Source organism: Coniophora puteana (assembly GCF_000271625.1).
Source record: "Coniophora puteana RWD-64-598 SS2 unplaced genomic scaffold CONPUscaffold_21, whole genome shotgun sequence".
In the NCBI taxonomy this organism is placed as follows: Eukaryota; Fungi; Basidiomycota; class Agaricomycetes; order Boletales; family Coniophoraceae; genus Coniophora; species Coniophora puteana.
Window position 1 is genome coordinate 14,384 of NW_006913073.1, and position 25,782 is coordinate 40,165.

Below are 25,782 nucleotides of genomic sequence, written 5' to 3' on the forward strand. Positions count from 1 at the left end.
TCTGGTCTTCACGAATCGCCGCTGAAACCCTCCGACCGCTTTCTCTTTGTTCCCTCTTCACTTCGCAGCTTAAGAACGTACGTCTACCTGTCACGACACGACGCTTGGCAGAAGGAAACATGGGCAAAGTGACGACCTTCTGCATAGTGAGTCGGCCTCGCTTTAGAGCATGACATGCGTTGAACCCATGGATTCCCTCAAGATCTCTGGCCGCACACCTGAGATGGCTGGAAACCTCCGCAATCTGTTCAAGTATATGTACTTCCGAAATAGTGATGCTCCAAAGCCTGGTGAGCTTGTCCTGCAGGCGCTTAACGAGCTCGCGGATGCGGAGGGGTTGGGTGTTGGAGATGAGGATGTCACCCTTATCGGTACGCCCATCCTAGGCTTCCCTTCTCCCCCTTCGTTCTAGCGCGCATGATATATAAATCTGTAGGAGCAACAGGCTTGCTTGACAACGGCGTACCGCGATACGTCGAAGGCCTCCCGCGCGAAGATGCGCTCCACATCCCGAAGCACCAGATCCACGTCGTGCCGCACTGCTCGATGAGCGAACAGTATCTCTGGGACCTGGGCTTCGCCAACGGCCCCAAGTGCCGCGCTCAGAACGGGGAGGAAGTCACACCCAACTTCCTTGTTTCCTTCGGCCCTATTATTATGGTGCAGACCTCTGGTCTCCCGATTCTGCACCTTGCGACGTGCGGACGCGTCTCGCCTCTCCGCCTGTGGACCCTCGCGATGCATCTAGGGTGGTCAAAGCCACATAATGACTATGGGCTGCCGGGGGTGGACTATGGCGAGGTGGGTATACATAGAGAGCAAGACCCGCCACCAATACCGTACATGGAGGAGCATGAAGTGGTTGCGCTTGAGGAGCTTGGTAACGTCGAGGCAATTCAGGAGACAGTTGCGCAACTAGGAGGGTTTTGGGTGTGGATGAGACCCGATAGGTGTGTTCATCACTTCCATTATGCCTCCAGCTTTTATTGACTTGTTCATCCGCAACGCTTGTCTTCACTGATAGATTCCCTTTGGATGCTCCCTCTGTACATGATTCGACACCTCACTCTGGAGGACATTCATCACCCTCACTTCTCTCCGGGCGCCAAGCTGTTAAGAAGCTCCCCTTCGAGCTCTTCTGTATGATCGCTCTCGAAGGCCCACTACCATCCATGATCTCACTCGCAGCAACGTCGCGTTTCATGCATTCTATCTTACTCGGGTCGACGGCTGACCGGAACACGCTTGCTGCAGCATGGCTTCAGACACGCGCACCGTGGTACATTCCCTCCACACCGGATGTCGAAGGCGCCCAACTGGAGATGCACAAGCTTCACGAGGGGGGCGCTTGGGAATACCTACGGCGATGTCATCTTAGCGCGTCTATGCGGAATCGGAGGCGTATTTGGCAGGTTGCAGAGCGGATCGAGCGGCTTGCAGACGCATATCAGATTTAGCAACAGACTTCGACGTCACAAGCAGTCGATTTCTTGTGTCTATTTTGGCGTCACGTTTTCACGCTTTCGATATGGATACCGCATATGTAGTCTGCAGACGTTCATAGCATTGAGACGAAGTACTTAGTCTTATTCTTGCAAACCAAGTCGGTGGCGCCGAAAGTCTGCTGAGTTGCGATATTTGGAACTCCGCGCCGCGCCTTGACGAAGACGCGACGAAGACTAAACTCTCGCGACATAACTGTCACGGCGTGGCAGACCGTGGTGAGACGCTGGCTTTTGTCTGCTGCCACCAAGGTGAACTAACTGTGAGGCAGGTTTATCCTGCTATAGACTTGAATTCCGAAAACATGGACTCGGCTCTTGGTGAAGCGTACGAAGTAGAGTTACGCGAAAATCTCGGCGTCTCTGAACGCCGACTCTCGGAGGAAATATCAAAAGTCTTCGCAAAGGTGGAAACGTTTGAGCTAGGGAATGGTTATGTTTTTGCCGCCATAGTGAGGAAATTTGCATCACTCAGTGCGAAAATAGGCAGCTTCTCACCACGAATGACTTCAGCGCGCTCTGTCGGATACGGTCGCGGCTGGATCCTCAAACATACCGAACGTAAATTGCGAGCCGAGAAACCCGCTTCATAGTGCATGTATCACACTCGGACTTGTTGAGCTCGTGGTTAGCATAATCAGCGTTCCTTGGGAAGCGTTGCCAAGCTCCACGCCTCGCCATGTAAGCTGTATGACGCAGTGGGAAGCCTGGCACCTGCTGGTGAAACTTGCACGCTTTGGTGACATCCCGGAGCGCAGTCACGTTCTAGACAAACTCATGGAAGCAGACATCATTGCGATCTGCTTGAGGGTGAGCGCCTATCATGTGCAACCCCGTCTCGCTTTTGACTTGAATCTCATCGGATTTTGGCTCTCAGACAATGCAACACCGTGCGGTCCGGCTTCGCGGCGTGGCAGCACAGCTCCTCGCTACATTGATCGCCGAATCCTTCCTTTCGGAAAGAGTTTCAGCGAGCTCTGCAGCTGAGATCCTGCGCTCACTATACACTCTCGCGCTACAAGACCCTGACTCGTTCTCTGACCAACTGAACGATCCAGAAAATCTGTGGCAAGTCTGCCATGTAGAGCATTCGTCCTTGGACCATCCATGGAACGAGAACGACGAATCCCGAAGAATCATGTCAATTCGGAGTTTTGGAAATGTGCAGAAAGCTGCACTAGACGCCGCCCAAATGTTCTTAACCATGGATCCGCATCCCTCTCAGCATCGGTACCTCGATATTCTCAAACGAAGACCATCTGTCATTGATTTGCTGCTTGACTGCACTCTGATCGAAAATCTAGTCGGCGATCAGGAGAACACTACTTCATCTTTAGCCTGCGAGAATCTCGCCGCCTTTTTTAGATGGCCACCATACTTGGTTCCCGGCATTTCGACTCCAATTGACAAGGCTTACAGCGCAAAAGACCGGAAAGCGCTTACTCAATCTCTGCAGATCCTTACCTCTCAACCTGATTGGACAGAGAGAATTATCGAGGCGTGGATGAAGAGTGAGCCAGAGGCAGAAGACAATGAAAAACTGCAGCGGTAAGGGTCCTTAAAAATCAACATATTCCTTCTACTACACACCGTGATTACTGAACATATTCCCATCCTCTTAGTGCTATATATGCAGTCAACTCTTTGTACGATGAGCCCATGGCCTCTACTTATGAGGAGACATGTGCAGCGAGGGCGACAGAATTCAGTAAGTCACAAGCTTTAGTTTTACATTATGGGTCCAATGTAACCCACGCATAGATCGCCGCCGTGTATCTCTTCTCCGTCTCATTACGACCCTAAGCTATTGTGCCGATGGTGCTGGGGTTAGAAATGTGGATATTTATTCCTTGCTACCAATTGCGTACCGCGCAAGCTTCAAGATTAATGATCCAAACCGGTGGGATATGGACATTTACGCCTGGCCTATCTGGGCTCCCCTCAACAAGACGTACGAAAAGGATCTCGACCCTTTCTATGTCGCTCCCGAGGTCCTCCAAGGGCCTATCGCCTTTGCGCGCCTCTTGGTCGTATTAGCTCAGAGAAACGCTCTCGACAGCATTCAGCTACTTCAGAAAGCACCCGCAGATCTATCTACTACAACATCTCTGGCCCAGATACAGCAAATAACCCACCCGGATATCATTAGACGATTCTTTCGCGTCGCGTTCTACCGGATACAGAACTCTCTGAAGAGAGGCAGAGCCAGCACTAGAGACCCTGATCGCACAGGAACACCGGACGCCGGACTTGCTTACGCAAGCACAGCAGAGCTGACCGCAGCAGTGATCGCGTTCGACGATAACACAGGCGGGAAGCACGCTTTGAACGTTCGGATTGGGGCCAGAGTCATGCTTGCAAGGCTCCTCTCCTTTGTCATTGTGGTCGCTATGACGCGACACAGATACCGAAGGGCCTATTATTGCTCTCTGGCAGCAGCCAGCGTGGCTGAGGGCATTCCAGGCGACGACATTCCTGATTGGGATGAGACTCTGGCCCGAATCAGACGCCAGGTTCAGGAGTCCAAATTCGCGTTAGAGAACCGGGAGAGCAACGACGTAAGTCGTCAAGGAGCATCGTATAGCCTCGTGTTACGATTGTGCTGACACATTCCCTCATAGTGATAGGAATGATAATCTCTTCATCTTTGTTTAAGACCCTTTGATTCGCTACGATTGCCGCGCAGGATCAGGAAGAGCTAGCTACGCTGGTATATAGCATCAATAGTCTCTGAATGCATCGCTTGGGTCAGCAGCTGACGAGACGCCAAGTCAAAGCACTGGTAGAGGCAAGAATCGTGGCCCGGGAACTTCGTGTCCTGAAGAGCTTATAGATCCGATTAAATGTGTTGCATCCTGCGGCGTCATCATGGCATAGTCGTAGATTTGACTCAAGATCATGCTCTCAGCGTATCTGCTAACGATGGGAATCCAGGATCACTAAGCAGTGTGCACGTAAAGAGCGACGAGAATTCGCGGGAGTCAGGAGGAAGACGTCGAGCCATGAAAGGTGCGCGCGTGCGGGCGCACAACATCGGATCACAAGAAACGAGTAAGGGCGATTTGGCTAGGAGGCGCCTCGCCAGCGTCCAAGACTTCGGAAAGTCGCGGAGACTTTATGACCTTCGGTGTTTTGCTCGGTCGTTCTTAGTCAGCACCCAATTAGGGCTATTTTCATACTCCGATCTTCGCCCGTTCTCGGTTTGACTGAACGCAAGGTATAACGTGAACGCGCATGCTATGCCCTCCAACAAGTCTCCAAAAGGGAAAAAACGCTACGGGATAAGAACGGGCTTGGTTCAGCCTTATAGAAATCGGTGAAGACGATCGCTACGCGCCAAGCGCCTATTAACCGCACCCAAGAAAGCCAAGTGAGCGCTAAACGTTAAACACTAACCGGTGCGGGACAGGCTGACTGGTATTGCTGACGCGCTGGTAGATGCAGGGGTACAGGCTGGTCAGCTATGTAAGTCATCGTTTACAATGGCGCTGTTACTCACACAGGCTCTACGGTCGTATAAGAAGGCTCTCTGCATCAAATCTATTGTTTGATCACTCCCAACTAACTCTCAGTCGTCTTGCAAAACATGTCTACAACTACCACCCTCTATACACCAGACGGAACTGTCGTCATAAACAAGATTGGTGTACGTTTCCATCATACCTTCCGAAGCATCCGAGCTAACGCAAATGGGAAATAGCATGGTTTGACGTCGATGACGTTCGTAAATAGCTCCGCTGGAACAATTTTTGTTGACTTCGACCAGAGGAACGGGCGACCATCCCGATGAGCGGTGCTTCGAGGCGATCAAAGCTGGCATAGACTCTCTTCCGGCTGGCGTGAAGATGTTCTTGAACGCTGGCATGTACCGCTCACTATCGTTGCTCAAGTCAAGACTTAACTGGACGATCAGCGGAGTTCTATGGCCCGAACTTCAGCACCGCAAACCTCGAGATGCTATCCAGATTCTTCGAGAAGTATCCCGATTATGCCGACAGGACCTTCCTATCTGTCAAGGTACGCACCAAGCATATAACGCTTTACGACACTGGCAATATCCCGTGCAACCACCATCTGCTAGGGAGGGGCGAAGGCAGGAACCCTGATCATCGACGGTAGTGACGAGAACACCACACGCAGTGTCAACACGATACTCGAGAAACTTCGCGGAACGAAGAAGGTCGACCTCTTTCAGTGCGCCCGTGTCGACAAAAGTGTCCCTATAGAGCAGACTCTCGGGCTTCTCGCGAAGTTTGTAAAGGAAGGCAAGATTGGGTCCATCGGGATGTCCGAAGTCAGAGCCGAAACGTTGCTTAAAGGACACAAGGTCCATTCTTTTCCATCTCTGTTGTACAAATCCAATGCTCACCTATCGACTCACTACAGGTTCATCCTATTACCGCAGTAGAGATTGAGGTCAGCCCCTGGGAGTATGACCCAGAGGCAAAGGAGGTCATCAGTGTGGCACAACGGAACAACATCGCTGTCATTGCGTATTCGTGAGTTTCGTGCTCATCTACGCGTTTGTATCTCTCACTTCAATCTGATCATTCATTCAGTCCCATCGGACGCGGTTTCTTGTCGGGCGAGATCAAAAGCATCGAGGACTTACAGGGTACGTGGTTCAGTAGCAATTATACACATCTATCGCATCTGAGATGAGAAAACTACCAGACAACGACCGACGTCGCATCATGCCGCGTTTCCAGAACGGGGTCAGTATGTTCTTACTTTTTTCATGCGTTGGGATCTGACATACTTTGGTTAGAACTTGGAGAAAAATCTCGCCGTCTTCGACAAACTCGTTGCTATCGCCAACGAGAAAGGTATTAAACCGGCACAACTGGCCATCGCATGGGTGTCATCTCTGGGACCTCGCGTTGTTCCTCTACCCGGTTCAGCGTGAGTCCATGGTTTTGATATTGGTATGGACCGCCGGCTGATATGTGGTCTCTCCAGTCGGACCGACCGTACTCTCGAGAACCTCGGTAGCAACTATGTGGCATTCACACCTAATGAACTGGAGAAGGTCACTGAGGTTATCGACAACGCGGTGGTTGCTGGCGGTCGTGTTCCTGAAGCATTTGTTAAGTACCTTTGGGCATGATACGCAGCGTTGTCGTTGGCTGTGGCTCAAGCTCTAATGTTGCAGAGAATACGAATATGGGCGTAAGATGATGAAGTCGTTAAAACGCGAAGTGTCTATATAAGTTATGACATCTGTATCACAAGGCCTGTGTCATCCATGACATCTCTTGCGCAACTGAACATTAAGGGCGCTTACGCACTGCTCTATGTAGTCGTTTATGATGGGCCGGCTAGTGAGTGGTCTAAGCGGTGGGTGTAATCGTTACCAGCGTTGGTAGATTGCTCGACGAGGGAGGATACTTAGAATAAGGCCCCTTTCTTTTCGTTGACGAGTCGAATCGAAGCATTTACTTGCCTGGTGCATTGGCGACACTTCTGTCTTCTTCATCGTTGCGTAGACACAATAACTAGGATGCAACGGGTACTAATCATGCCTTATGGCTTCCTAATATGTACCCTGACAGCACCGTACGAAAATTGGAACGTCTTATCCTTATTTTCTTCTAAGGATAGAACGAGTCGTCGAAGGAGATTTTGGGCTTCGTTGAAGTCGGTAGGTCGCTTCAGGACCATATAGAACGGAGAACTTGAAGTTGTAATAGAGTTGAAAATAATTGCGACCCTACCAAACGCTCACTGGATCCCTTGCTGGCTCCGAGAACTTGAGCTTGAGCGCTTGAGCGCTTGAGAACTCGAGCTCCAAGATAGGTTTCGGCCGATGCCGAGATATTTACTGTCCGCAACACCTGCGCAAACGGTGTTGCAGGTGCACCATTGGAGACGCATTCAGTTCACGCGACCCTAGCTTTGCCTTCAGTACAGTGCCGTTGCTTAGGCGCTCAAGATGGATGAATACCCAGACGACTTTTGCGACACTGATGTGGAGATCCAACGTATCTTCGAGGTCCCTGAGCCTCAGCTCACTGACACTTTGACCCAGTTCTTCACACGGGCGAGAACACTTCCGATAGACAGCGATCACGTCTTTTACATCTTAGTGAGTACCCGAAGTTACAGCTCAGCGCTCTCATAGCGTCCAAATACTTACATGCGCACTTTCTCAGAGGGTCATGAAAAAGATAGTGTCCATTCGGGACGGGACCGAAGATCCCCAAGCAGCTCGGAATCACAATTCTGGATGGTCCACTTCGGTAGAGTCAAGCGTTCGAGCTGGGTTGGTCGAAACCATGGTTGCCATTATCTCTTCTCCTTGGGACGATGTATTATACGAAGATACGCGTAAACTCGTAAAAGGCTACACGGCGAAGGAGCTGGCCTGGAGTATCCTGATAAATGTCTCTGAGTGGGGAGACTTTCATGAGCGACACTCCCTGCTCGACAGACAACTGAAAGCAGGTGTTACTCAGCTATGTTTGACAGTAAGGTGTTTCATGCACCACTTCAACTTATAAACTTTGCTCAATAGTTCCTTTCAGAATTTGTATCATCGCGTGCTGTTGTTTAGCTGCCTAGCGGTGCAGCTACTGTATGCGTTGTGCCGCCACTCTTTCCTCCCAGAAATGCTATCGCCTCGCGAAGCTGGAAATGTCATCGATGGGCTCTGCACCTTTGCACTGCAAGATGGTGACGTTTACTCCGACCAGCTGATAGATCCAGCGAAGAAATGGCAGTGGGTGTTCAGCCGTCTGAGTCTGGAGGACCCATGGAACAAAGACGACGTAACTCGGCGTCTGATGGCTAGGGGGCTGTTTGAACAGAACCAAACTCGTGCTCTCAACTCCGTCCGTGTTCTACTATGTATGGACAGAACTTCATCACCGACTCGTATGTTTCAAGTCATCAAACAGATCCCGACAATCATTGACTTGCTTCTGGATTGCATGACTATCGAGTTCCCTCGTGTCTTTCCAAAAAGCACACCAAGCTCACTAGCATCCGAGGCTTTATGCGCTTTGTTTGCGTGGTCACCGGACGCCGTCCCTGGAGTATCACCATCGACGGAGAAAGTCCTTGCTGCGGGTGACATAAAAGCATTGAACCAGTCAATGCAGTTTCTCACTTCGCAGGACAAGTGGGTAGATAGGCTTGTACAGGCGTGGACGGACTCCGAAGAATGGAGTGAGGACTCTGGAAACGTCAGACGGTAAGCAAAAGAGCCGCAGTCTTTAGCAAGCCGAATGCTCACGGAATTTGCGCCCGTAGTAGCCTCGCTACTACGAAATCCCTCTACGGCTCTAGCGAGCCACCGACAAAGGAGGAGGCAGTTGCGAACATCCGCGACGGGCTCGGTAAGTAAACTATGCACTTTTAGCCGTGAAAATGAATAATCTGATAGCGTTTCACGGTCATGAACAGGCCGTTCTCGCATATCAATCCTTCGCCTCATTACCACGCTGACGCATTGCGCTGACGCTGCTGGTGTCAAAAACGTCGATATCTATCCCTTACTTGCCGTGTCATACCGGGCTAGCTTCAAGATTGGCGCAAAAGAGCATCATCGTACGCAAGATCTTTGAGAGTGGCCGCTATGGACAAACCTGGCGCTCGAGCACATCGGATACATCGATCCTTTTCACGTGGCTCCGGAGCGCATAATCGGACCTACGGCTTTCGCACGTCTATTAGTTATACTGGCCCAGCGAAATGCTCTAAACAGCATCCAGCGTCTCCAAAAAACACCTCATGGCCTGTCTCCCACAACCTCCCTCTCTCAGGTGCAGCAAATGACGCATCCGGACATCATACGGCGCTTTCTCAAAATCTCCATCTATCAGGCCAGTGTTCATATGGATAAGGCGATGGACTTGGAAATAGATGGCGACGCAAGGACAAGTTCGCCGCTTTCCAAAGTCGCATTCAAGAGCACTGTGGAGCTCACAGCGTCTATCATTACCTTTGTAAATCTTACGGGAGACGTATACACCGGCGCTACGTACAAGGCAAACTTTACACTTGCTCAGGCTCTGGCAAGTTTATCTCAGTCAGCGCTAAAAATGACATTGCACGAACGTGCGTACTCGTGGGCTCTTACGGCGCTTGACTTCGACAAGAAAAATCTTCCTGAGGAGAAGCTCAGTGACACTCTCGTGAAGGGATGCAAGCGGGTGGTTAGCCGAGCTAAACAGGCCCTTGATTCAAAGTAGAAGGGAAATAAAGGTGCCATTTCTTTCGTTTAGACCAACCATCGACTGAAAGCATGATTTTAAGGGCAGAAGTCTCAGTGCAAGGTTGGCAGCCTACGTCTGAGATCTCGATGACAGTTTGATATCCATGTATCCATCTTCATACAACTGCGCATAGCGACATTTCTATCTCCTTCATTATTCCGTAGATACGAAAACTAGAATACAACCGTTTCTGACCATGCTTATGGCTTCCCAATGTTTACCCCTGACTGCACCGTACAAAATTCAGAAGACCATGTTCACCCCCGTCCACCCCGGATTCTCCCTCTTCGAGCGCAAGAGCTCACCAGGCCACGTCGCGGGTGGCGCCTTCCTCTCCGGCTGCTGAGCCTGTTCTGCCTGCTCAGCGACCTCATCTCCGAGCACCTTCTCGATTTCCCCGCGCGGGAAAGTCCTCTCCGCGGCCTCAATATCCTTCTGGTCCACGCACGCGTCCGGGTGCAACACGTGAAAGTCAGCAAGCACCGCGCCATGGACAAGTCGCGCGAGAACGAAAATGCGCTCAACGATGCCGGGCGACGTGTGCAGCGCTATCGCCATCCAGACCTCGTGTACATCACCCTTTGGAGTATCTGGAGCATGGGAGGCAATAAAGGCGGTTGCGGCGTCTGCTCCTTCGACCTCGAAGCACTGTGGCCCATCGCATACTGCTCTTTGCTATCACTGCACATATCAGAGCAAAGGAGGTTTCATGGAGGCCAAGTTCAAACGTTCAAGCTGATTGCCGTGTAGATACAGTTTGCTGAGTTGTCACCATTCAATCTCCGATCCATGCCAAAGCGTGCTTGTGGAGGTGAAACGGTTCAACAGATTAACGTCTTATCGGAACACATCTGCAAGTATCTAAGTAAGCTGTTTCTTTTTCGTCATTACGCGCATAACCTATCAGCCTGGCGATCCACTTTGTGACAGAGCCCATTCCCGGACCTCGACGATATGGATGTTGATATGAATAAGGTTGTGGTAGCCATGAAGAGACTGACAAGCGAGATCATGGCGCATAACAATAGGTACCAACGCGTGCTTGATATTCCCGAGCCTCAACTATCCAAGAATCTGAATGAAGTTCTTACGGAAGTGAGGAACCTTCGGCTGGGTGATGCGCCACTCTTGTCCGCCATAGTAAGCAGTTCTTGGAATAGTAATGTCGCAATACCATTTGACTCATGCATGTATTAGCGCACCTTCTCATTCATGGTTTGTCCATTAGACCTTGGAAACGACCAATACACAGAGAGAAGCCCCTTTTGCAAAGCTAGCGTCAACGCTGGAATGGTCAATTTCACACTCAACCTAATACGAATGCCTTGGGAGAACATACCGGATGGAATGTATCGCTTGATGGGGTTCCTGACTCAACATGAAGCTTGGAACTTGTTAGCCAAGTTATCTCGGTTCGGAGACAATCAGGAGCGAAGCGATATCCTTGAACAGCTTTTAAATGAAGAAATAATTGACTTATGCTTAAGAGTATGTCCTCACCGTTGTGCGGGATTGACACTGACTAAATGTCCAAACTGCCGCTACTAGACCACCTGTCACCCTTTTCTGCAGTTCCGCGCAGCAGCAGCCATACTTTTGAAGGTTTTCACAACTGAATCGTTCCTTGCTGATAAAATATCGCCTGCCACTGCAGCTGACATCTTGCGGGCTCTGTATACCCTCGCATTGCAAGACCCGGAATCTACCTCGAATCAACTGAATCATCCGGCGACAATGTGGCAACACATCACCGACGGTTTGGAGCTGGATGCTCCGTGGTGTAGAGACAAAAAGTCCCGGCGTCTTATGGCAAACCGTCTTTTTGGTAAAGTGCAGGGAGTAGCGCTAGATGCTGCTCGCACCCTCCTGACTATGGAAATGCGGCCGTCTCAACAGCGGTATCTCGATATTCTCAAACAGAAGCCATCTGTTCTCAATTTGCTACTGGACTGCATTCTTCTTGACCCCCCGTACGGGTATCCGGAATCCTCTGCAGCATTTGTAGCCAGCGAAAACCTGTGCGCTTTCTTTCGGTGGCCTGCGGGTCTAATACCTGGTATCCCAACGCCGACTGAGCCAGAATCGTCTATCAAAGAACACAAAGCACTGCTCCAATCGATCCAATTGCTTACCTCACAGCCAAAATGGACCGACAGGGTTATAGGAGCATGGATGAGAAGCGAACCGGATGCGGAAGAAAGTGCAGAAACCGAACGGTAAGTGTATTGAGGTTGAAGTTTCCTCCATCCATAGAAATCGTGATGCTGACATCTTTTTGTGCCCATAGTAGTCTAGCGACTGCCAAAGCTCTCTATCACGAAGGACAACTACCAATTGAAGAATACATGTTTACAAAAATGACCATAGGCGTCAGTGAGTGATAGCAATCCAGGTTTCTACTACACACCGGCTTCAATGTGATTTACCGGATGATAGGTCGCTGTCGAATGGCTATCCTCCGTCTCATCGCAACAATAAGCTACTTTGTCGATGCTGCCGGCGTACGAAATGTGGACATTTACTCTTTGCTGTCCATCGCCTATTGTGCAAGTCACAAGGTATGCCAGCAAAATTCGCCACGGACACAAGGGGCCTGCGAATGGCCTTCTTGGGCGCCTCTTACAAAGGACTACGAAGCGACCCTGGAGCCATTTTATGTCGCTCCTGAGAGCACGTTAGGACCCATCGCTCTTACACGCTTACTAGTCGTCTTAGCACAAAGGAACGCTCTCAAAAGTGTCCAATTACTCCAAACAGCCCCCGCCGGCTTGTCCGACACGACGTCCCTGGCCCAGATCCAGCAGATTACTCATCCCGATGTCATCCGACGCTTCGTCTTGAACATTGCGTCCTTCAGAGCGCAAGGCGCGATGCAGAGTGGCGTAGAACCCCTGCGGGCGTCTGCGCAGGATGGAAACCCTCGCGCTGTGCTTGCGCTCGCAAGTTCTGTGGAACTGATCGCCGCTACAATTGCTTTTTACGATCATACGGGCAACATATACACCAATGATCACGGGGGTGGGACAAGACACGCGCTCGCGATGGCCCTCGGATTCTCTACCGAGGCACTGATGAAACAACAAAAGTACCGGCGAGCGTATTATTGTTCCGTTGCAGCTCTCGCTGCGCTTGACAGTATCGTCGAGTCCAGCGAGTGTCCCGAAGATGAGACCAAAGCTAGAACAACCCTCGGATGGCAATCTCAGCGAGCTAAACGTGCGTTAGAAAGTCAAGAAAGTAATGATGTAAGTTGTTCTTCACGCAAATTCATGATTAAAAACATGTGGTCTTACATGATTCTAGTGAAAAGGCCTTCCAATAATGGACTTGACGCTTATTGTAGGATGAGCATGGAATGAACATATTTGTTGCCAATATCAGTTTCAGGTGAAATATGGACACGAGTGTGCTCGTGATTCCAAATAAAAGATGTATTACTACAGTCTGATATGCCGAAGAGTCTGCATCACTCAAATGTATCCATAAGTAACGCAGTTGATGCTCAATTATCTACATCAGGGTGTAAATATACTACACGCGTATCAAGGTTACAGAAGCAGCGGAAGCCCGGGAGCGCTAGGGACGTTACCTTGACTTAGTTCCGAGTCATCTATCGTTGTTATTACTATAAGAGAATGAGATCAGCACAATGTAATACAAGGCAAAACGGTGTTCCTTAGCAGCTTACGTCATTGCTCTTCTCAAACGCGAGTTTGGCCGCCCGAGCTTGGCGTTTGAGCTCAACGAGATCTTCTGCCCAACCATCGGGAGGATTGTTGTCTGGGGGAATGCTTTCAGCTGCGCTAACTGCCGCGAGAGAGCAGAAGTACGCTCGTCGGTATCTGTGTCGCTTCATAGCAACCTCAGTGACGAACGACAGGAGCAGCGCGAGCATGAATCTAGCTCCAGATAGTGCTTCTGACGTATACGCTCCTCCCGTGCAATCATCGAATGTGACCATTGCCGCAGCAAGCTCTGCCGCACTCGCGAAGAGAAGTCCAGAGTCAGGTTTTCCTGTGCGGTCGAGATCTTTCATGAGTGTTCTGCCTCTCTTGAGAGCCTCGTCTAACCGGAAGAACGACACGTGGAAGAATCGAGTGATGATGTCTGGATGCGTTGTATGTTTTATTTGGGCAAGGGACGTTGCGGTAGACAAATCTGCTGGCGCCTTTTGAAGCATCTGAGTGCTGTCGAGAGCGTTTCTCTGGGCCAGCACAACTAAGAGGCGTGCGAATGCTACAGGTCCTTGGAGAGTCTCGGGGGCGACATAAAAAGGGTCAAACTCTCTTTCGTACTTCTCTTTGAGTGGTGCCCAGATAGGCCAGTCACAAGCTTCGGTTAACCACTTGTTTGGATCATTGCTCTTGTGGCATGCACAATATGTGATCGGAAGCAAGGAGTAGATATCCACGTTTCTGACTCCGGCACCGTCGGCATTGTAGCTTATGATTGAAATGAGACGGAGAAGTGAGATGCGACAGCGACCTATATGTGGGCTACGTTAGCATCTCAACGTGGAAATGATATTCGTGCTTCACCGATCCCCATAACCCTCCTGACAAATATCTCCTTTCTGGAGGGGGGCTTTGAATCACCATACAAGGATATGACTGCAGATATGTTGCTTAAAGCGTGAATATGAGATTATGTCATTACGAGTGGTGATACAAAGAATGAATCACGATTTGATAACGCTTACCTCTGTATCCTCTCGTTGTCTTCCGTGCTTGGCTCGCTCTTCATCCATGCCTCGACAATCCGCTCTGCCCAGTCTACATGAGATGTAAGCATCTGCATCGATTGAACCAGCGCTTTCCGGTCTTTTGTACTATAAGCCTTATCAGCTGGAGTGGAGACGCCGGGGACCAAGTAGGAAGGCCATCTGAAGAAAGCACAGAGGTTCTCGCTGGCTAAGAACGGTGCCGAACTCTCCGGGAAGCCGTCCGGATGCTCGAGTAGAATGCACTCCAGTAGCAGATCAATGACATGTGGCTGTTGTTTTAGAACCTCGAGATACCGATGCTGAGAGGGGTATGGATCCATAGTCAAGAGAATCCGGGCGGCATCTAAACCAGCGCACTGTACATTTCCAAATATCCGGCTCGACATGAGACTTCGAGATTCGTCAGTGTCATTCCATGGATCGTCGAAGGTCACCTCTTCCTGGCAGAATTGCCATAGTGTCTCTGGATCGTTCAGTTGATCGGACGTTTCGTTTGGATCTTGCAATGCAAGGTTATAAAGCGACCGAAGAATCTCACCGGCAGTGTTCGCCGAGATCCTCTCCGTTAGAAACGATTCGCTAGACAATGTAGTAAGAAGCTGTGCTGCCACCCTGCGAAGTCGCAGCACACGGTGGCGCGTTGTCTGGCAGCCGAAGGCCGGTAAGCTTCAGCTGCTAAGAACGAAGATATCATTGTTTGAGCACTTACGCTCAAGCAGATTGAGATGATATCTCCCTCCATGAGCTTATCTAGGACATGACTACGCTCCTGGATATCACCAAAGCGTACGAGTTTGACTAGCAAGCCCCAGGCTTGCCACTGTGTCATACAGCTAAACGGACGAGGCGTGGAGCTTGGCAGCATTCCCCAAGGAACGAGGATGATGTTGAGCACAAGTTCGACGAGTCCATTATTGACACAAGCACTATGGAATGGAGTCCGTGCCTTGCAAGTTATGTTCGGGACTGTTGTGGATCCCGGCGCGACCATGTCCGACAGAGTGCACTGATATTCACCATGGTCAGAAGCTGCTATCGGTGCGCTGAACAATGTTCTTTCTTACTATAGCGGTAAAGATATAATCGTCACCTAGGTCAAATGTTTCCATCTTCGCGAAGACGTTTGATAGTCTCTCGGAAAGTCGAGGTTCAGAAACGTTCAGTGTTTCTCGTAGCTCAGCTTCGTACGCTTCACAAACGGCCGAATCCATTTTGATATGTCAAGTGCTTAGCAGAGGTGAAATCATCTCGAAGTTAGTTTATGTCGACAACAGTAGACGAGAGACGATGTCTCACAGAGATTTGCCACGTGTGGTGACTATGTCATGAAAATCTGGTGAGTTTGAAATTGTCTTCGCCAAGGTTTGGGCTGGTGCGGAGTTCTAAATGTTGTAACTCAGCACCTCATGCCACCAGCCAGCGCTCAACGTCAATATTTGCTACACACTAATAATGGCCTTTCATTACTAGAACAGACTACGAGTACCCATCTCAAACGATGAAAGAGGATTGTCGTATTCAGTACTACAAATCGACTTGCGGACATTGACGTCTGCTACTGTATCTGATGTGCATCTGCGAGTCGCTCGACCCGCTCTGCAACATGCCAAATGCGCCTCCTATTCCACATCAACGCCCTCTTGGACCTTGTGCATTTCGAACTGGGCGTCTTCGACGTCCGATGTAGAGGAGATGTACCATAGTACATGTGTCAGCGAGCGTATTTCTGCAGGCTATAGGCCCGAGTAAGATGGACCGCATGGAATGTGATGTCGCTGCGAGTGAGAGAACAGATGAGAGGGGGCCCTCGAGAATGCCCGTGCGGGGGTCAAAGGGTAGTGTCTCGATGATAGCTGGTCGGCCGAGGAGAGGCACAGGCGGTGAGCATGGTATATAGTGAAATGTCGGGACATGTACAAAGGTAATATCCAAGGGGAGTCTGTTGGAAAAGGCAGGTATCGCAAATGTGAAAGTTATTGTGGGCGCGAAGACCAACGAAAACGTACTGATTGTGCTTCATCCACATCCGATACCCTCCTTAGTCTGCTATCACCTCCTGAATTGCCCCGACATCTCACAAGCCCCCCAAGCACAATCCAGTCCCAGTCAGCCATGTACGGCGTCGGCTGCGAAAACTGTTCTCGGTGTACATCCACCTCGCCATAGTACACCCCTGGCAACCCGTATCCACCAATATCCAAATCTGACCATCCCAGATGTATTGCAAGGGTCCACAGCCGTAGTGGCAAGATTCGTCCGCGCGTCGCAAGGTGCAGGATCGGTAGCAATGCAGGTGGGTCCGTCAATGCCTCCCAGGTCCCAGTCATTGTTGTTAGAGCGTATGGAGTAGTGCGGCACGATGTGGAATCGGTCTTTTGGGATGTGGAGCGCCTCGCCGCAAGGGATTCCATCACAGTATTGTGGTTCGCCACTGTCAATGAGGTCACTTGGGCCTAGAGGTCACGGACTGTAATAGGTAGAAGTCCAGAACAAAAGATTAGGGAGTGGAAGTGGGGGACGTACCGATGACGCTAATATCCTCATCTCCATGGCTATCCATTCCTCAACCCTTCTGCATCCGCGATCTCATTGAGTGCCTGGAGAACAAGCTCGCCGGACTTCGCGCGTTCGCCGTGACAGTACCACTTGAATAGGTTTCAGAGATTGTCGGCCACCTCAGATGTACAGCCAGAGATCTTGGGACAAACGGTCACATTCAACGCATGTCGTACGATACCCAGAGAGGACAGACTCGCCATGCAGAAAGCTGTCACCTTGCCCGTGTTCCCCTTCTTTCCGAGCAAATGGTCGCGTTGGCTGATCACAGAGAAGTTTTGAGGGGAGTACATAGACTCAAGTACTAAGTATAGTTGGTCGGGAGATTTTCAGCGGTGAGTCGTGGAGAACAAAAGCCGACCGTACGACCGCTACTCCGTTCGTGTATCCACTCCATTCCCGGTTCTACCAAGGCTGACTTCTGTTTCCAATGCCAGTGCAAGTGCGACGAATCAATGAAAACGCTGTGCAGGGCAGAGCGCACATAGTGGGCGGGTAGCAAGCTACGCTTGAGCGGTGTTCAACTCAGTGAGGTTCACGCGTCGAGGCCTACAGTATTGCGACTCGAGAGAATTCATCATAATCCCACGCGGCGTGCACAATCTCCGTCAAGGCCTTGCTTGAGGCAGACCACCGATAAGCCCAACTCCGGTATATTACCACTTTCTTTTCGCTCGCTTTGATACATCGCAGCATTTGGCTGACTCATGGTTGTCACAGCACCACTAGCGCGACATGGATGCAAAAATCATCGAGGAGTTTATGACGCTCGCTTGGCCCCCTGAACCAAAGCTGTCCCAAGGAATGTCCAACTTCTTTGGAAAGCTCAAGGGTCTCCGCCCAGACAACCAATACACGTTCAACGCTATGGTACGTAAATGCTTTTTAACTCAGAGTAGCTTCTCACATGTCGTCGAACATTAGCTTGGTATAGCGGCCGGGGATGTCCCGAGGGAGCCCGAGAAGTGTCTAAATACAAGCAACAAAGGGCTGCGCGACTTACTCACCCAAGCCTGCATCCGGGCTGGGATGATAGATGTCATGCTTCAGTTTATGCACTTTCCCTGCGAAAACTTTGTAGCAGTTGGGGACCATCCCTTATATGGTTTTACGAATCAGTGGCAAGCTTGGCACTCGCTGGTCAGGTTGTCACGGTATGGGACCACCCAAGAGCGAGAGCAATTTCTAGACAAGCTCACGGACGCAGACATTGTTCAACTATGCTTGAGAGTAAGACCTTAACATTGATGGTCCGATTTCACCACATTGATCTCAACTTATTTAGACGACAAGTCACCGTGTACTAGGGTTTCGCGGAAAGCCGGCAGAGCTTTTGGCCAGCTTGGCTTCGCAAACCTTTCTTATTAACAGACTGTCTGCTCGAACTGCCGCTGAAATCCTGAGGGCTTTGTACACGCTTGCGCTGCAGGATCCGCAAATAACCTCAGACCAGCTGACTAATCCAGAGACGAGATGGCTGTATGTTTTACATGATCTGGACGACAAGGACCCGTGGAACAAGACCGAGCAGTCGCAGGGCCTCATGACAAGTCGCGTCTTCGGTCAAGTGCAAGTTTCTGCACTTAACGCTGCACATCAACTCATCATTATGAACACGCATCCGTCCCCGAGATACTATCTCGATGTTCTCAAACAGAAGCCATCTGTGATCGACTTGCTATTGGACTGTATTCTGGTTGAGCCACCACATGGCTACCCAGAAGGCACCCCTGCATATATCGCTACCAATAACCTGGCCGCCTTCTTCCGGTGGCCTTCCTCCATGTTGGTCCCTGGAGTACCATCAACAGTTGATCAAGCTCTGAGTAACAAAGACTGGAAGGCACTGCTTCAATCCATGCAGATCCTCACCTCGCATAGGGACTGGACCGAGAGAATCATAGAGGCATGGATGAAAACAGAACCCATGACAGAACCTGATGCGGAGGACGTCGAGAAGAGAAATCGGTACGTGTAGCAAATTCTCTGATGTAAACTTCTGGCGACTTGGCGCTTCGTTACTTTCGTAGGAGCATTGCCGATGCTCGTCTTCTCTTCAGTGAAGAGAGGTCACAGATCGACAGCAGAGAACGACTCAATGAGGATTTCGCTGAAATAGCTGGTCAGTATTACCGCTTGGCATAGGATACTGGCTCATCCATATTCTACATCTATGAACAGGCTTTTCCCGAATTTCCATCCTTCGTCTCATTATAACGTTCAGTCATGGCGCAGACGCAACAGGCATTCGAAATGTCGATGTCTACCCTTTGTTGCCTATCGCTTACCGTGCAAGCCAGACACCACACCAAGATAATCGAGTAATCTGTGAATGGCCGCTCTGGACTACTCTAGAAGACGACTGCGAGCAAGACATCGAGCCCTACTTTGTAGGTCCAGAGAGCATGCTCGGACCTACGGCCTACGCGCGGCTGTTAGTCGTCTTAGCCCAGAGGAATGCTTTGAAAGCCGTCCAGTCGCTGCAGAAACCTCCCCCCGGACTATCTCCTACGACATCTGTTGAGCAGCTCCGGCAGATAACCCATCCGGACGTCATCGCTCGCTTCCTCAACATCGCGATCTTCAGGGTGCAGAGCGCCATGAAGAATGCAGAAAAGGTCAGTGAGGAAGATGATCCGAACGCCAAGGTACAAGCTGGACTCGTTTTTGCGGGAGCCGCAGAGCTTGCTGCGGCCATGGTCGCGTTTGATGACCTTACGGGAGGGGAGTACGCTGCCGAGGAAGCCTCCGCAGCGAGACACTACCTCTCGATGGCATTGCGGCATATCTCCGAGGCAGCAACAAAGGCACGGAGATACCGGCGGGCATACTCCTACCTAGTAGCAGCGGTTGCGGTGGCTGACACCATCAAGGAACCACGTGCGGGTTGGTCCGATTTCGAGGTCAAGCTCAAAAAGCAGCTTCGACAAGCCAAGATAACGTTCGAAACTCGAGAGAGCACCGCCGTAAGTGTACCTCCACGGTTATAGTCTTGAGGTGGGTTGCGATATCTGACTGGCCTTCCTCTTTCAGTGAGACTTGTTGCGTTAGAGACCGCTCCAGGTTGGTTTTTTACGCTAGCAAATGCTTCGGTGCCTTGGTAACATCTCCTAATTATATATTAGAATGTGACCATTTAAGATAAGGCTGACAATTGTACGTATGCTATCACAAGACTTGCCTGTGTTATGCTTAAGTGTAGAAAATCGAGGTCGCACGGGCTCGCGACGACGCACAGCGCGTTTGTCCCGGGCAAGAGGAGGGTGCCCGAAGGGCAATCGCGTGAAGAATTCGACTATCTACGACAGGAATATATACTACGAAAACTCGGATATAATAAGATAAAATATGACACGTCATGATGCGAGCGATAACGAACACAGAATTCCAACATTAAGCCGTTCCATCTCCAAGATCCGTGGCGTAGCTTTGACACGGCTTCACTAAGTCGCAAACTATAAGACATGTGAAAGGGTGGATTCACCTCCTACATGACTCTGCATGACTTGCCCATACTCGTATTGGGAATAGAACTTAGCGTTGTCTTAGTTGCCACTGTAGAAGAATGTGAGGAGTACCAGAGGGATATACTGCGGTGCGCGTCTGCTTCGAGCGTATACCCGAATAAAACAGTTCGAATGGACGCGACGTACCTGGCATAAGCGAGAAGGCTATGATAGAAGGCCCACGACCGTCAGACAATACGCCCCGAATGCGCATAGACACAGCGGCGAACGCGCGGGCGCGGCCAGGTGACGGATTGGACGACCCGAGTCCCGAACTATGACTATGGACGGGCACGGACGGCGAACCAGCATTACCACAACATATAACCACTTCAAGGGATGGATTTCAAGGGCAATTCGTGGTTCATTGATGGAACCCGTTTTAAAGTCAGAGCGGGAAAGGAGTCGATACCGCCAAGGACTCGAGTTGAGGAGGTTCGAGAACAGGAGAAAGTGATTTGAATGGGACGCTAAGACCGATGACCAACCCTCGAATATCAAGGCTGACGCATTAGAATAGACAACAGGGGCGAAGAACGGCCGGAACATTCGACAGTCAGAGCTCGACATTGAATCCAAACACGACCAAACGAATAACGGTAAGATGGTTAACTATACGGGAAATAACACGAGCAAATACTAGATGAAACCATTATGCCAAGTTTTCTATCGATTACGGCATCATCAAATCCTGCTCAGCATAACTTCTCAGCCCACCTGCTGCCTACATTGCTCTCCGTCTAAGTGCTCTCGCAAATGTGTTTTCTCGGGTTTGTTGATTACTCGTATCTTCAATATTTCTGCCCGCTTTTGTTTGGTTTTTTGTTTGTGCTCTTGATCAGATCCGTTTGAGATCAGATTCGCTCTCGATCCGGACATCCTCAACCATTTTGGGCCATATTCCCGCTGATAAGATAACAGTCCCTGAGCTGGCGCTTTGTTCGTCGCCATCCTTTCCTCCCCTCCTCCTTTCCCTCCCCATCTTCGCACTGTGAATCCTCACAGTCGCACGATTGGTATGTCGTTCAAGTCCTCTAACGTTTACACACGCTTACTTTAGCTCTGTCAGGACTACGGAGTAGGGTTTTCAGTGCGTTCCATATCTATCGCTTTTTGGCCATGAGCTCACGAAAGTATGCTCCCAGGCGGCGATAGCGCTCTTCTCGACTCCACTCGACGTTTGCAAAGAACACCTTTACCTCCATCTCCCATTTTGCTCGTAATTCTCCCCCTCGTTGCATCTGATGCAGGGTTCGCAGGTACGCCCTCTTGCTCGAATACCATTCCCCACTGATAAAAGTGATCACAGGCCCGAGATTGCCACCCATGCGCTCATGTTCGGCCACGGTCAGCTCGTGAGCCGCCACCCGGCGTGTCCTGAGACTGAGCCCTTGCTCTTACGCTATCCGTCCGCAAGCGTAAACTGGTAACCCACAGTCGGCAAGCTCACATCCACACCCGTAGCATCCTGCACATCCTGTTCGTTGTCAGCGTGTGTTGCCGTGTATCCGGGACCCCCAGCACTGGCCTAGGTAAGTGTTTCGCAGGCAGTACTATTATGCAGGTTCGTCTTTGTCTCGCAGCGTTTCTTTGAACACTTGATCGGGGGTTGGTACCATTTCACTCTCTCGTAGTTGTGATGCAGCTGATATCACTTTCATCCCATTTCCATATGTAGCCGTGGTAGGTTTCCGTTCCTCGTCTCGATCTTGGATATTAGTGGTTACCTTTTATTGGACGTGATATTATGTTTACGCACAGGTGCGTAAGTATATTTCAGCTACAGCTTTCCATTGTAGATTAGTTCTGTGAAATGTTCAAGTTGTCTCAGATTCAATGTATGTTAGTTTGATGCTGATCCCGTTGAATGATGTCTTGGCGTATTGAAGTCTCCGAGCCTTAGGTGTGAACAAAATCCCGTTGCGTAGTAAGGATTCTTGAAGGTTTAGGAAACCTAATATAGGTTTTCGTTGGTTCGATACATCACAGTTGCAAAGTCAAGCCCTCATGACAGGTCTGACTTGCCGAGACAGGGGAGGATACGAAAACTCATGGGCACCGTGACGTGGTACGTGGTTGATCTAGAACCTGTCTGATTCTCTCATGTAGCAGACGGCAGTTCTGATTTTTCACGTCTTTGCCCATTGATTGTGCCGTAGCGGAGCACGGCATGTCTTGTAATTGATGACCAGTACTTCCCGATACCGTCGGACGATGGACGCGGGGTGAACACTTGATGAACAAAGTAGTCATCGCCTCGTTGCACATCCAGCTTCTAGTGGGTGGGGGCGGTTCAACATCAGCATAGGCATTCCATCCCTCACAGGCCTCACCCCCGGGCCCTTACCCCACCATGTCTGTCGCCATCGTTGTAGGGATGCTCGGTCTCGCCAACGGCATCCGTCGCTCGGGAAACAACGGAAGTTCTCAGACATTCTATTGTTACTACGATTCCGCCCTCCACTGCAGTCAAACCCGGTCCGCACCTGCCCAAATTTGAGATCACAGCCCAAAGCGTGATCCAGTGCTCCCCAACGACACAGTGGCTTTTGTCATCGCGAAGGCCTACTTCGAGCGTGGCGGCACTATACTCCTCGGTACTCAACCGCAGCAGTTCTTTCCAATTCCGGGAGACCCCCCCGACGAGCACTATGGACCACGTGCTGGAGTTCAGCCACCCGATGCTGTTCGCTGTTGGCCGCGTGTGCCCAACGTCATCTGCCGACAGTGTTGCGACGCCTGTTCGACGCTTTGATCTTGCTGTGTCTGAGTACGTTCGTAACACCACTCAGCATAGCACTGTGGAGTAAGCATAATTTCACCGTTGCGGGGCGTTATTTTTTCCCCCCAATCTGACGAATATCTGTCAGACTCGCATGCGACATTTCAACGTCGCGCTGGGCACACACTCCCACGCCATCGGTCAATACAGGAGTAGGCGTTCTCGTCGTTGCTAGTGGCGTAACAACGTCTGGTATGATGCGGTTTGACTTACTTTCCTTAGCGTTGAACATGTCGCCTTCTGTCGCTGTTGGCGGGGGGGGTGGCGAACGGAGGCAATGGGAGTGATGATGCACCCTCGTCTAAACGGAAGCGGTTCTCAGCGTACGCCAGTACTGATCGGGCCGAATCATCTGCGTACGCAATATCATTATGTATTAACTATGGCTTGATGCTTACAGACATCTCTAGCAACAGTGCTTCTCCCGCTGGACGCAAGGCGTCTCACTAATTGGTTTGAAGCGCTTATGAAACGCGTGATAAGCGACTCCAATTTATATACCGTGTTCACTATTAATCAGCGACACAGAACCCCTTAAACACGTCCACTAGTATTACATTTGCTTACTCGTCCGACACGTGAGATCCGGGGAGGATCAACCGATGCATTGAGTTGTATGCGCTCCTCTATTTCTGACCTCTTGGCACCAAATCTGAGTGACCAATCGCTGAGTTGTGAACGGCCAAAATTTAGCAGTGTACGTCTGCGAGGCGAGTGTACTTAAAATGGGTGCGCTGTTCTCCAAGGCCTGAACTGCCCACACCCACGGACGCTTACACAGGTGTTCTAGAAAGATCGTACCAATCAGTACGTTCACGAATTCGTTGATTATGCTTACGACTCATCAACTACAGTCCACTTCAATTTTAGATATTGCACATAGGCGGCTTGGGTGCGGATAGGACATCCGTTGAGCCCCATTGGAGGTCAGATTTGCTCACAATACACCGTTCGCGAATTAAAACTAACTCTCGCAAAGCGCTTACTTCACGGAATGACCGATCCCATCGCCTCTTGGACCATCGGCCCTATCTCAACGCCAACGTTCAGTTTCCATTGATCCCTTGGGCTTTGGCATCGGAACTTCGAACGGTTCCCTCGCCGCGCCTACTTCGTCTCTGCGCCTCACACAACCCCTCAACTCCGTCACTGATGGTTTCGTGGACTGGAAGACTTATGTCGCTTACATGTGTTCTTTGACTCACCCCGTTCGTGTTCTTTTCTTCTATTTTTGAGGTTGTGTTCGTACCGAGTCCTTCGTCAGAGCTTCCCCGTCGATTGACCCGCTACTTCTGACCAAGCGTGTATTCTTCTGCGTTGGGGTCCGTCCTCGACTACAGGCCTTCTTTCCTGCGAAGCGCCCATCTCGATCCACTTCCATGTCTCCGGCATCGGCGGAGGGAACTTTGGCGTTCGTTTGGCTGCCTTGACCCATTTCTTCGCTGTTCAGCATCTCGTGGGACCCTAGCTTGCTGCTGATGCGGTTCCTAGCCACGTCGTCCATCACATTGTCCTTACTGACCATGGTAATGCCGGGACCACGGGAGTCATTTTCCGTACCGAACTCTTCCGTGACCGTTACGACGCAATTTGTGGATTGTGTCTGTCTAACGACCGTCCATCTACGTTTGTCTTGGAGGACGAACTGGTGACCATCAACTTCGCGCTCATGTTGTCGACATCTCCCTACCTCAACAGGCTGTATCACACCCTTGACGCAGTCTCGTAAGTATCTCGCTCTGACTGTGCATTGGTATATTCTGATTGTTTGTGGATGTAGGGAATGTGGGATCGGCTTTTTCTAGTGTTGTACTTCTTTGCCTGCGTTGCCTTCACTTTTTGTGTGTATTTTTACTCCTGTATGTTCGATGTTTCCCGTCGCGTTCTACCAAAATGGTACATGTGTTCTGCTCTCCATCTGTTCCGACCCAATTTAGCCGTCGAAGTGCCGGAGCGCCCCGCGCGAGGGCGTGTCTTGTGGTTCTTCAATTTTGTCACTTGCATCACGCGTAGCTAGGTTCAAATCAAACCCTCGGTTAGTCTTCGTATGTTACCATTCGCTTCTGGGCCCACTCCGGTATATGACAGAGCCTGACTAAATCATATAGCTCAAACAGCCATAGCAACGCGATGCAGGAAGACCTAACCGCACCGGTCGACTTGGAGCTTGTACTAGTACAGCTCTTCAACACTCCTGAACCGCAGCTTTCCCAAGGCCTATCTAACGTTTTCAGGAAGATTAGGAATCTTGCTCTGGATGATAACTATGTCCTCACTACTACGGTAAGCGGATCTCCCTCCCTACATTCTGGCTTTGATCATCTGAATCACCAAACTCAGCATGCCATATTGTCGAACCTGTCGAAACACTCGGGACAATTGCGTAGTCCATTAATGCAAGCCTGCATTCGGTCCGGTATGGTAGAAGCTATGCTTCAGATCATTCACGTTCCCTACGAAGAAATCTGCGCGGAATCAAAGCCTCCCACCTTCAGCT

The 25,782-nt window shown here is 50.4% G+C and overlaps 9 protein-coding genes across 9 annotated transcripts; 5 read left to right on the forward strand and 4 right to left on the reverse strand.

Moving 5' to 3' along the window:
• Positions 1–119: 119 nt before the first annotated feature.
• On the forward strand, positions 120–1,457 carry CONPUDRAFT_93967 (uncharacterized protein; the record flags this gene model as incomplete). The annotated part of the gene is made up of 4 exons (XM_007777345.1): positions 120–146; positions 203–371; positions 482–950; positions 1,025–1,457. 4 exons carry the CDS (start codon positions 120–122, stop codon positions 1,455–1,457), a joined length of 1,098 nt encoding a protein of 365 aa, XP_007775535.1.
• Positions 1,458–1,890: 433 nt separating this feature from the next.
• Positions 1,891–4,445, forward strand: CONPUDRAFT_170198 (uncharacterized protein; the record flags this gene model as incomplete). The annotated part of the gene is made up of 6 exons (XM_007777346.1): positions 1,891–1,954; positions 2,016–2,312; positions 2,380–3,050; positions 3,125–3,210; positions 3,264–4,060; positions 4,437–4,445. Exons 2-6 carry the CDS (start codon positions 2,193–2,195, stop codon positions 4,443–4,445), a joined length of 1,683 nt encoding a protein of 560 aa, XP_007775536.1. The 5' UTR covers positions 1,891–1,954; positions 2,016–2,192.
• Positions 4,446–5,088: 643 nt separating this feature from the next.
• Positions 5,089–6,902, forward strand: CONPUDRAFT_170199 (aldo keto reductase; the record flags this gene model as incomplete). Its single annotated transcript, XM_007777347.1, has 10 exons — positions 5,089–5,148; positions 5,203–5,222; positions 5,269–5,367; positions 5,441–5,519; positions 5,584–5,829; positions 5,889–6,001; positions 6,062–6,117; positions 6,177–6,217; positions 6,271–6,404; positions 6,462–6,902. The coding sequence occupies 10 exons, from the start codon at positions 5,089–5,091 to the stop codon at positions 6,607–6,609; spliced, it is 996 nt and encodes a 331-aa protein (XP_007775537.1). The 3' UTR covers positions 6,610–6,902.
• Positions 6,903–8,110: 1,208 nt separating this feature from the next.
• CONPUDRAFT_170200 (uncharacterized protein) lies at positions 8,111–9,067 on the forward strand (the record flags this gene model as incomplete). Its single annotated transcript, XM_007777348.1, has 3 exons — positions 8,111–8,694; positions 8,754–8,839; positions 8,907–9,067. The coding sequence occupies 3 exons, from the start codon at positions 8,111–8,113 to the stop codon at positions 9,065–9,067; spliced, it is 831 nt and encodes a 276-aa protein (XP_007775538.1).
• An 894-nt stretch (positions 9,068–9,961) lies between these two features.
• CONPUDRAFT_67727 (uncharacterized protein) lies at positions 9,962–10,378 on the reverse strand (the record flags this gene model as incomplete). The annotated part of the gene is made up of 1 exon (XM_007777333.1): positions 9,962–10,378. A coding segment is annotated over one exon (417 nt), but the record flags the coding sequence as incomplete, so codon positions are not given.
• A 3,016-nt stretch (positions 10,379–13,394) lies between these two features.
• On the reverse strand, positions 13,395–15,652 carry CONPUDRAFT_78143 (uncharacterized protein; the record flags this gene model as incomplete). The annotated part of the gene is made up of 6 exons (XM_007777349.1): positions 13,395–14,203; positions 14,257–14,342; positions 14,418–15,020; positions 15,073–15,116; positions 15,151–15,447; positions 15,506–15,652. 6 exons carry the CDS (start codon positions 15,650–15,652, stop codon positions 13,395–13,397), a joined length of 1,986 nt encoding a protein of 661 aa, XP_007775539.1.
• Positions 15,653–16,060: 408 nt separating this feature from the next.
• CONPUDRAFT_78144 (uncharacterized protein) lies at positions 16,061–16,768 on the reverse strand (the record flags this gene model as incomplete). The annotated part of the gene is made up of 2 exons (XM_007777350.1): positions 16,061–16,174; positions 16,448–16,768. The coding sequence occupies 2 exons, from the start codon at positions 16,766–16,768 to the stop codon at positions 16,061–16,063; spliced, it is 435 nt and encodes a 144-aa protein (XP_007775540.1).
• A 964-nt stretch (positions 16,769–17,732) lies between these two features.
• Positions 17,733–20,137, forward strand: CONPUDRAFT_78145 (uncharacterized protein; the record flags this gene model as incomplete). Its single annotated transcript, XM_007777351.1, has 6 exons — positions 17,733–17,867; positions 17,922–18,227; positions 18,283–18,965; positions 19,028–19,119; positions 19,179–19,963; positions 20,123–20,137. 6 exons carry the CDS (start codon positions 17,733–17,735, stop codon positions 20,135–20,137), a joined length of 2,016 nt encoding a protein of 671 aa, XP_007775541.1.
• Positions 20,138–23,837: 3,700 nt separating this feature from the next.
• On the reverse strand, positions 23,838–24,487 carry CONPUDRAFT_85933 (uncharacterized protein). Its single transcript, XM_007777352.1, has 4 exons — positions 24,265–24,487; positions 24,140–24,211; positions 24,076–24,092; positions 23,838–24,014 (listed from the first exon to the last, which is right to left on the reverse strand). Exons 2-4 carry the CDS (start codon positions 24,190–24,192, stop codon positions 23,881–23,883), a joined length of 204 nt encoding a protein of 67 aa, XP_007775542.1. The 5' UTR covers positions 24,193–24,211; positions 24,265–24,487; the 3' UTR covers positions 23,838–23,880.
• Positions 24,488–25,782: the final 1,295 nt, after the last annotated feature.

Bases quoted from the DNA above. Each gene is read 5' to 3' on its own strand.
- CONPUDRAFT_85933 (XM_007777352.1), bottom strand. From the start codon at position 24,192: ATGTCCTATCCGCACCCAAGCCGCCTATGTGCAATATCTAAAATTGAA.